General features: G+C 49.0%; 1 protein-coding gene across 1 annotated transcript in view; it reads right to left on the reverse strand.

The window, feature by feature from the left end:
- LOC138283024 (E3 ubiquitin-protein ligase TRIM39-like) overlaps positions 1–10,865 on the reverse strand; it is a 97,861-nt gene extending 86,996 nt beyond the window's left edge. The window contains exon 1 of the mRNA XM_069221142.1: positions 10,406–10,865. Coding sequence (XP_069077243.1) covers positions 10,406–10,816 — 411 coding nt within the window. The 5' untranslated portion in view covers positions 10,817–10,865. The remainder of the gene's footprint in view (positions 1–10,405) is intronic.
- Between the last annotated feature and the right edge of the window lie 308 nt (positions 10,866–11,173).

Consider the following 11,173-nt stretch of genomic DNA (forward strand, 5'->3'; position numbering starts at 1 on the left):
GGGACCCCTTAGCCCCTGCTCTGGCGCGAAACTGGACAAAGGAAAGGGGAGTGACCACTCCCCTGACCTGCACCTCCCCTGGGAGGTGTCCAGAGCTCCTCCAGTGTGCTCCAGACCTCTACCATCTTGGAAACAGAGGTGCTGCCAGCACACTGGACTGCTCTGAGTGGCCAGTGCCGCCAGGTGACGTCAGAGACTCCTTCTGATAGGCTCCTTCAGGTGTTAGTAGCCTATCCTCTCTCCTAAGTAGCCAAACCCTCTTTTCTGGCTATTTAGGGTCTCTGTCTCTGGGGAAACTTTAGATAACGATTGCAAGAGCTCATCAGAGTTCCTCTGCATCTCTCTCTTCACCTTCTGCCAAGGAATCGACTGCTGACCGCGCTGGAAGCCTGCAAAACTGCAACATAGTAGCTAAGACGACTACTGCAACTCTGTAACGCTGATCCTGCCGCCTTCTCAACTGTTTTCCTGGTGGTGCATGCTGTGGGGGTAGTCTGCCTCCTCTCTGCACTAGAAGCTCCGAAGAAATCTCCCGTGGGTCGACGGAATCTTCCCCCTGCTACCGCAGGCACCAAAAAGCTGCATTACCGGTCCCTTGGGTCTCCTCTCAGCACGACGAGCGAGGTCCCTCGAATCCAGCAACTCTGTCCAAGTGGCTCCCACAGTCCAGTGACTCTTCAGTCCAAGTTTGGTGGAGGTAAGTCCTTGCCTCCCCACGCCAGACTGCATTGTTGGAAACCGCGTCTTTTGCAACTACTCCGGCTTCCGTGCACTTCCGGCGGAAATCCTTTGTGCACAGCCAAGCCTGGGTCCACGGCACTCTAACCTGCATTGCACGACTTTCTAAGTTGGTCTCCGGCGACATGGGACTCCTTTGTGAACTTCGGCGAGCACCGTTTCACGCATCCTCGTAGTGCCTGTTTCTGGCACTTCTCCGGGTGCTACCTGCTGCTGAGAGGGCTCCTTGTCTTGCTCGACGTCCCTTCTCTCTCCTGGTCCAATTTGCGACCTCCTGGTCCGCAGCAGCGTCCAAAAACGCTAACCGCACGATTTGCAGCTAGCAAGGCTTGTTGGCGTTCTTTCGGCGGGAAAACACTTCTGCACGACTCTCCAAGGCGAGCGGGATCCGTCCACTAAAGGGGAAGTCTCTAGCCCTTTTCGTTCCTGCAGAAACCTCAGCTTCTTCTGTCCAGTAGAAGTTTCTTTGCACCCACAACTGGCATTTCCTGGGCATCTGCCCATCTCCGACTTGCTTGTGACTTTTGGACTTGGTCCCCTTGTTCCACAGGTACCCTAGATTGGAAATCCACAGTTGTTGCATTGTTGGTTTGTGTCTTTCCTGCATTATTCCTCTATCACGACTTCTTTGTCTTTTGGGGAACTTCAGTGCACTTTGCACTCACTTTTCAGGGTCTTGGGGAGGGCTAATTTTCTAACTCTCACTATTTTCTAATAGTCCCAGCGACCCTCTACAAGGTCACCTAGGTTTGGGGTCCATTCGTGGTTCACATTCCACTTTTGGAGTATATGGTTTGTGTTGCCCCTATCCCTATGTGTCCCCATTGCATCCTATTGTAACTATACATTGTTTGCACTGTTTTCTAAGACTATACTGCATATTTTTGGTATTGTGTACATATATCTTGTTTATATTTGCTATCCTCTTACTGAGGGTACACTCTAAGATACTTTGGCATATTGTCATAAAAATAAAGTACCTTTATTTTTAGTATAACTGTGTATTGTGTTTTCTTATGATATTGTGCAAGTGACACTTGTGGTACTGTAGTAGCTTCACACGTCTCCTAGTTCAGCCTAAGCTGCTCTGCTAAGCTACCATTATCTATCAGCCTAAGCTGCTAGACACCCTATACACTAATAAGGGATAACTGGGCCTGGTGCAAGGTGCAAGTACCCCTTGGTACTCACTACAAGCCAGTCCAGCCTCCTACAGGAGCTATTTTCACGGAAATCTTTAAACCTGAATATCGCCTGTTCTACTGATTGGATTGTTGCCATTTTGGTCTTGTTTTGTGTATTTAGGAATGCTCTATTTCTCTAACGTAGTGTGGGAACATTTTGGTGTAGGTGTTTACACTTTACTAGTGTTTGAAGTGTTGCGCAAATACTTTGCAACTTGCCTCTACGTGATGCCTGACTGCTCGATGCAAAGCTACCCGAGGGTTGAACACAGGTCAATTTAGGGTTGGCTGATGTCTCAACCTGAGAAAGATTGTGGAAGCTCCTTCTGCAGGGCTCACACCTCTGTCGATTAACAAACCAATTTCTTACAGTAGGTGTCTACTGAGGGGGGGCAATGAGAGGTGAGTAGAGGGAGAGAAGTAGGGCGTTGAGTAGGTATGTGCTGAGAGGGACCGATGAGAGGTGAGAAGAGGGAGCAGAGCAGGGTGATGAGTAGGCATCTACTCAGAGGCGGTGATGAGAGGTGAGTACAGGAAGAGTAGGGTGATGGGTAGGTATGTACTGGGGAGTAATGAGAGGCGAGTAGAAGGAGCAGAGCAGGGTGATGAGTAGGTATGTACTGGGGAGTGATGAGAGGCGAGTAGAAGGAGCAGAGCAGGGTGACGAGTAGGCATCTACTCAGAGGCGGTGATGAGAGGTGAGTACAGGAAGAGTAGGGTGATGGGTAGGTATGTGCTGAGGAGTGATGAGAGGTGAGTAGACGAAGAAGAATGGGTTATGAGTAGACATGTACTGAGAGGACCCAATCACAAAAAGGGGGAGGGAGCACACTGGCTCTTATGCTATCACACAATTCATCCAGATGCATTGTGGTAAATGCAGTGCATAATAACACACTTTAATTGACATTCTCTAGTGTTCACCGTTATTGGTGCAGCCAGTGCTGTGTCCCTCTAGACACGTTTCAGGATATTTGTCCTTCTTCAGTAGAAAGAAAGAACCAAGTTACATTTGAAGATGCTGGCAATGCTGCCCATCGTCTTCTCAGGTTTCATTACCACAGAGCACAGGTGCATCTCAGACCTCGGCAGACAAACACTGTTGAGGAGCCAAACACAAAAACAGGGGAGAGAGAACACTGCCTGCCATACCAGCACACAATTTACCCAGATGCATTGTGGTAAAAGCAGGGCATAATTACACTTTCTCGACAAGGAGAGGACAGGCTAAATTGTGACTCACATTTGCGATTGACAGGCGTGTGTCCCTTTGAAGCTCGACATCTGCAGGCATAAACTCCCCTGGTCATCCTGTCAGGAGGAGGCCACACCTCCTCCCACCAACAGACCCTTTGTTCTCCTCCTGGGAGGAATTCACACCTCCTGGACGCAGGACAACAGGCTGTCTCAGGTGACAATAGCTGGGTTTCATCAGAAACGGCTACTAGAAACTTAGAGTAAGAAAATGCCAACATTCTAAAAGTGACATTTGCAAAATAGTAATTTAAAATTTGACTTTACCATCAGGTTGGATTTTAAATTCATATTAGTTTGAGAATTTGAACCATTGTTCTAGCTAATCCCAAACTGCAGTTAGGCATTATAAGGTGGAATATTCTAACCCGGTGCTTTCCAATGGGAAAGCCAGCCTTGTTACAGTGAAACATTGTGACTTTGCACTGGCAGGATATGTAAAACATAAAATTGACATATCCTTCATTTTAATATCATGCTCTATCTTATGGGAGGTTAAGGCCTACTTTAGGGCGACTTATAAATATTAAAAAGGAAGGTTTAGGCTTTGCAGAAGGGTTATTTTGCCAAGACAACTTAGCAGTTTAAAAGCTGGCACCCTAGGCTGCAGTGGCAGGACTTGAGTCATGCTTTCACTTTGTCACTTTAGTGGTTGCACAATCAGTGCTGATGTGCAATAGTGACATTTAACGTTCAGGCCCTGGATACACAGAGAACCATATACTAGGAACTTTTAAATAAGTTAACTATACCAATCAAGTGTTAGATAATTACACATATACTTTAGGGGTCAGATCACAGGCACTGGGGCCTGGTCAGCAGAGCTCAGAGCACTTCAGAGCCATTAAACCGGCACTTACTCCAGCAAAACGTGGGGGCGATCCTGTAAAAAGGGCATTCTCTCACACTTAGCTGCAGACGGAACAAGGGAGACGGGCGGTACCTAGAATTATTGGAGGGATCCACAGGAAGTTTCCTTAGGAGAGGGGGGTGAAGGAGGTGGGCCACACTAGAGAGTATTAGAGGGATCCACTAGAGAGGGAGATAGAGGGAGGTGAGAAAGTACTTGTGAGTATTGGAAGGACACATAGGAGTCTTCTTCAGGAGGAGATGGACAAGGGAGTTGGGGATGTACTTGAGAGTATTGGAGGGATCTACAGGAGTATTCTTCAGGAGAGGAATGACGAGGGAGGTAGGGTGGTACTTGAGAGTATTGGAGGGATCCACAGGCGGTTTCTCCAGGACAGGGAGTTCTATACCAGCGTCAAAAAGACCTGATCTGCTGACAGAAGACCCAGCAGAGTTCAAGATGACTGTTGAAGGATTAACCAAGATATTTTTCATCAGTGGGAGGAAGCTCACTGGAATCAGGCCCAACAGATTACCCGCGGTAGAGATCCAATAACACAAATTATCAAAGTCAATCAAATTAATGCCAGACCATAAGTGGCAGGTGCTGGTGGGAGGGCAGGAGAAGAGGAAGTAAGGCCAAATTCCAAAGCAACGTTTTCTCTGATGATTGTGCTTTTTGTGAAATAAATGCTAGCTGCACAAAATATTTAGGAGGCAAAATTATACCAAACAGAAACAGAAGTTAACACAGTGATAATTTAAAAAAATATCTTATTTGTTGTTAGCAGTAAGAATTGTGATGAAGCAATATTGATGCCACGCCTCTCTAATGGGGGATTCGTATTTGAAGAGCACAACTTTGTACTCTGATTTTTATTGGAGCCTTAACTGCATCTCCAGATGTGTTCATCACATTCTATTTTTTGTTTTATCTCAGCTAACCCCTCCTTAAACCACACTGACCACTTAGGGGCTGATTTAGAGTTTGGCAGAGGGTACATCATCGTGATGGACTGAAGGTCCACCTGCCAGATTTATAGTCGGCTGGGCCTCAAGTATTTAATTGGCAGCACAGCTCCAGCTCCGTTGCTGGCGTTGTGGAGCACAGGCCGTCGGAGGTTCACATATAACACACTCTGCCTGACTCAGAGTTGATGCTGTTATGTATTTTTGTTGTTTTTCTGTTCATCAACACCAGAGGGACAGGGAAACAATTACCACCACAACATGGGAGGCAACTCACTGGGGGTAGGGGGATTATTAGTTTTACTTTTTCCAAAAATGAAAGCCCGCTGTGAATGTTTGTTATTGGATAAAGTAAAATGTTGCAGAAGTTTGACAGGAGGCTGTCATGTTTGATGGAGCCGTCCATCAAACGTTTACAACATTGGCAGGAGCCACCAAGAACAACCTCAACAGCGGTTCCGGCCAATGCTTAGAGCTGTCCGCAGGGCTGCAGAAAACTCTAAATTTAGCGGGCGCAGTTTCCTTGGCACGGCGGGAGTAAAGTAAAGTTCTCTGCCAAGATGTAAATCAGCACCTTGCTTTTTACTCACCTGCGTCTATTGATGACATTAGATAACGCATTGTTAGACCTGACAGCCTTAGGGTGGTCACCCCTAACTTTTTGCCTGCCTCTCTCTACTTTTTGGACACTGTCTTTGCTGGTTTTAGGACTCTGCACACTTTACCACTGCTAACCAGTGCTAAAGTGCATATGCTCTCTCCCTTAAAACATGGTGACATTGGTTCATACCCAATTGGCTTATTAATCTACTTGTAAGTCCACATTAAAGTGCACTACATGTGCCCAGGGCCTGTATATTAAATGCTACTAGTGGGCCTGCAGCACTGATTGTGTCACCCACCTAAGTAGCCCCTTAGCCATGCCTCAGGCCTGCCATTGCAAGGCCTGCGTGTGCAGTTTCACTGCCACTTCGATTTGGCATTTAAAAGTACGTGCCAAGCCTTAAACTCCCCTTTTTCTACATGTAAGTCACCCCTAAGGTAGGACGTCAGTAACCCTTAGGGCAGGGTGCTATGTAGGTAAAAGGCAGGACACGTACCTGTGCAGTTTATATGTCCTAGTAGTGTAAAACTCCTACAATCGTTGTTACACTGCTGTGAGGCCTGCTCCTCTCATAGGCTAACATTAGGGCTACCCTCATATACTGTTTGAGTGGTAGATTCTGATCTGAAAGGAGTAACAGGGTCATATTTAGAATGGCCATAATGGTAATACAAAATCCTGCTGACTGGCAAAGTTGGATTTAATATTACTATTTTAGAAATGCCACTTTTTGGAAGTGAGTATTTCTCTGCACTTAAATCCTTATATGCCTTACAATCCATGTCTGGCTAGGTTACTTGGCAGCTCCCTTGTGCATTTCACTCAGACAACCCCAAACACAAGATGCTCAGTCACACCTGCCCACATCAGCATGCTTAATGGGTCTTCCTGGGCTGGGAGGGTGGAGGGCCTGACACTTACATGTGAAAGGACAGTGGCCTCCCCTCATAGAATGGACTGCCAGACCCCCTACTGGGACCCTGGCAGACAGGGTGGAACTGAAATGGGACCTGGTGCACTTCTAAGCCACTCTTTGAAGTCTCCCCACTTCAAAGGCACATTTGGATATTTAAACAGGGCCTCTGACCCTACCAACTCAGAAACTTGTGGACAAGATACCGCTGGTGAAGAAACTCTGAACCAGAACCTGCAACCTGCCAAGAGGAACTGCCTGGCTGCCCAAAGGACTCAGCTGACTGCTTTTCTGCAAAGGGCCTCTGCCCTGCTATTGCCCTGCTGCCTGGCTGCACTCTGGCTCGGCTGAGAAGTGCTCTCCAAGGACTTTGGTAGAGCTTGCCTCCTGTTCCTTGAAGTCTCAGGACCAAAAAGACTTCATCCTGCAAAGAACTCCTTGTGCTGTGAAAATTCGACGCACAGCCTGCCATAAACGACGCACAACCTGCATCGCGGTGAGAAAATCACTGCACGCCGAACCGGAACGATGCAGCCCAGCTCCCCGAGAGGAGATCGACACAGCACCAGCGTTGCAACCGGAACTTTGATGCCCGGCCCACTGGATCTACGCAAAGCCGAGCCGGAATGACGCAGCCAGACTTCGTGCGAGAAGAATCGACGCAGCACCTGCTGTGCGACAGAAATTTCCAAGCATCACCCACCGGATCGACGCAGCTCCTGTGACTTCGTCCTGCACGCCCAGGATATCTCTGCATCGTCCCGGGGCGTCTGAAAACCAGTACTTAATTTGTGCTTGTTGTTTCCGGTGCTGAGCACCGGCACTTGTTTTTGAGGGACGGCACTTATTCTTCTGCCTCAAGCATTTGCTGCGAGCAAAAGACACATATGGGAAAGACGGAGGAAGAGAAAAACAAAAAAGCGTCACAAAGGGAGATAGTAGAAAGCTGCCAGAGTGAGCTGAAGGGGTAGGGAGTGGCTTTATATGGATTTAAGAGGCCTGCGAAGGCTTCAGGATTATGCCACTAGAGACTTTTCTTTTTCATTCTCTAAACTGATATTTTAACCAGATAAATATTATATATTTTTCTAAGCACTGTGTGGTGTATTTTTGTGGGGCTATGCTGTGTTATTGCATGATTTGTTGCAAAAATACTTTACACATTGCCTTCTAAGTTAAGCCTGACTGCTCAGTGCCAAGCGACCAGAGGGTGGGCGCAGGATAATTTGGATTGTATATGACTTACCATGACTAGAGTGAGGGTCCTTGCTTGGACAGAGGGTAACCTGACTACCAACCAAAGACCCCATTTCTAACATGCATGCAGTACTGTAGCGGCAGCAGCAGAACATGCATCATATGTAGTATGTGGACAGCTGTGCGTGGAGACAGAGCTCAGCGCACCAGGTCAGAGACCAGATATCCTCCCTTCACTTGATCGAAGACCGACTGCCAGATCTCCGCAGGTAGATCACTGCAGTTACATCTGAGCCGCTGCGGCGCCGATGAAGACTGGCAGATCTCCGCAGGCAGATCACTGTGGTTACATCTGAGCCGCTGCGGCGCCGATGAAGACTGCCAGATCTCCTCCTGGCAGATCACTGTGGTTACATCTGAGCCGCTGCGGCGCCGCTGAAGACTGGCAGCTTTGCTTAGCAGGCGCTGTGTTTAATGAGTCAGCTCAGTAAAGTTTTTTTCCCCAAAAACAAACTACATATTTTGATATAGAAAAAGGAAAAGCAACTAAGAGTTTTCTACCATTGCAGGGGGGGAGGCAGGGAAATTTATTTGGTTTGCTGTGTGAGACCGCTAGGAGCTTCCTGGTGAGCCCAGTTAGGTCAACTGGACTCTAAGAGCCACTTCTATCTCTGGTATAGTGACCGAGGGCCCAGCGGCAGATGGGCGTAGAAAGGGTTTCTGCTGATGGAGCCCAGGGAGGCTCTGCTGTTGGAAACAAGGCACTTCTCCTGACACTAAACCGAGCGGTGAGCTGCGGGTTAGGCCGACAAGACAACCGCTGCTTTCTGGTGGATCCCTGCGCCTGCCAAACCCTGATGAGGCCCATACTCAGTCATTCCTGGCAGCGTTCTCTGTGGCTCCTCGAGAATGTCATGAATAATCCCTGCTTCCCTACTCCCTAGACTAGGGGTCAAGTGTGCGACCTGTAATCCCAGGGCTGTGACAGATGCACCATGTGCTCTTCTGCGGCCTCCTCTCTGGAGCTAACTTGTCCAAAGTGGGATTCAAAGGCTGCGACCCACACACCCTGTGCTCCTCGGCAGCCACTTCTGTAGCACTGGCACTTTGTGACTGGTGATCCCTGGACGGCACCTGCCACACCTTGTGCTCTGCTGCACATGGGGCTCACGGTATGAGATCTGTGATCCCGGGACAGACACAGACATAAGTTGTATTCCTGGCCCTCTCTCCGTATAAAGCCCACAGAACTATCTGAGATCCCAGAACATATTATGCATACACTTGGATCTCTTTCACTACAGCGCCCACGGTGCTGGAGATCCCTGAACACATACAGACATACTGTGTACACTTCTGCAGCATCTTCTGTGGGGCTCAAGGTCAGGGACATGTGACCACAGGGCTGTGACAGACATGCAGTCCCTTGTTCTCTTCTGAAGCCCGTTCTATGGGCTTCACACCTTGTGCTCTTGTGCAGAATTCTCTATGGAGACCTTGCAGTGCAATGAGTGATCTCTGAATTCCTCCAGACCAACTCTGTGCTCCTGGGCGGAATTCTCCATGAAGCCTTTAGTAAGCAATAACTTAAGCCTACATTGATACAGGGCTTGTACGCCTGCAGCCCCTTCTTAGGGGCTCAGTGTAGGGTTGTGATCCCAGGGCTGTGACATACCTTTATGCCCTTGGATAGGCCTGGGTGGAACTCCGCGAAGTGACCAAAAGACTCCACCGCTCTATGTGGAGTTCTGCAAGCAGCGGAGTGCATTAGGTTGTGTTGTTGGTGCTGATTTTTAGCGCTGGGTGTTTGTCCCGCGCTGAAAAATCAGTACGAACGGCACCACGGGCAGCGCAAGAGGGTGCTGCTTCTTTTCTGCTGCTCAAGTAGATTTTCAACTTGAGCAGTAGCTTCCTCAACGTGAACGGAAGGTTTCTCAATGCGTGAGGTAGCGACCATCCGCGACCGCCCAAGTTGACAAATGTCGCTGGAAGGAGGTCTGGAGTAAGATCGTTCTCGCTCACCAACTTAACGTTGGCGATCGCAAACGAGGAAAAAAACTCTGCTCCACTACGCAGAGTTTTTTGGAACTCCGCGCTCTAACAGGAGTGGGAGAAACTCTGCAAACTCTGCGAGCGGAGTTCACCGCCCACCCCTACCCTTGGACAGCTTTCTCAATGTAGTCTTAAGTACGCAATCAGTGCTCGGTGACCATTAAGGATAAAACAACAAACGCTGGATTTCCAGATCTAAGTGGCCTTGGGTGGGCCGGGGCACTTCCTTGGGTGGGACGGGCCCACCTGGCTTAACCTCTAGATCTGGGCCTGCTTCCCTATAACTCTCAAGCAGTGACTTCACTTGTGATCCCATCACACCTACACACATTCCTTGTACTCCTCTGCAGCCTTCCCTATAATTCTCAGGGAGTGACTTCACTTGTGATCCCATCACGCCTACACACATACCTTGTACTCTCGGGCAGCCTTCCCTATAATTCACAGGGAGTGACTTCACTTGTGACCCCATCACACCTACACACATACCTTGTACTCTTGGGCAGCCTTCCCTATAATTCTCAGGGAGTGACTTCACTTGTGATCCCATCACACCCACACACATACCATGTACTCCTCTGCAGTCTTCCCTATAATTGTCAAGGAGTGGCTTCACTTGTGATCCCATCACACCTACACACATACCTTGTACTCCTCTGCAGCCTCCTCGATGGGACTCACTGAGTGGGATTTATGGTCCTTGGACTCCCGGCAGACCACACATATCATCCTCTGATCCTCTTCACAGAACAGCCGGAGTTTCTCCTCGTGTTTCTCGCACAGATTCCCCTCCGGGGGCTTCACGGGGGGCAGGTGAAGCTGTTTTACCATTTCCACCATGTTTCCCAGTTGCCTGATGGGTCGGAGGCTTCTCCCAGGAGATATCTCTCTGCACTGCGGACAGGGGGAGTTTCCATCTCTCCCCTCCCAGCTCTGAGTGATGCAGGAGCGGCAGAAGACGTGTCCACAGTCCGTGGACACCGGGTCCGTGAAATATTCCAAACAGATGGAACAAGTGGCCTCATCTCTGAGACCCGTGAACTGAGCTGCGGCCATGATCGCGGAAATGCAGGGAGGGAGGGAAGTTTCGTTTCTCTGTTTGTAAAGTGGGAGCGTCTGTGTATATGGAGAGGGAGTGTCTGTGTATAAAGTGGGGGGAGTCTGTGTCCCCCCTCGTCTCGTGTGTACTGTGTGGCTTTACAATCGAGGCCACTGAAGAAGGCCTTTCTAATTGTATTTTTAGTGCGTGTATACAGCGCTTACTACCCCGGACGAGACATCGCAGCGCTAATGTGCAAGTTCAGCTCTGACTGCAGCAGCCCCGGCCCCAGAGGCGGTAAATAACCCCCGACTGGGACCCGGGGGGTTTATTTCTGGGGAGAAGAGTGAGGCGGAGGGTGAGAGAAAATACAG

The sequence above is a fragment of the Pleurodeles waltl genome, chromosome 2_2 (assembly GCF_031143425.1).
Source record: "Pleurodeles waltl isolate 20211129_DDA chromosome 2_2, aPleWal1.hap1.20221129, whole genome shotgun sequence".
NCBI lineage: Eukaryota > Metazoa > Chordata > Amphibia > Caudata > Salamandridae > Pleurodeles > Pleurodeles waltl.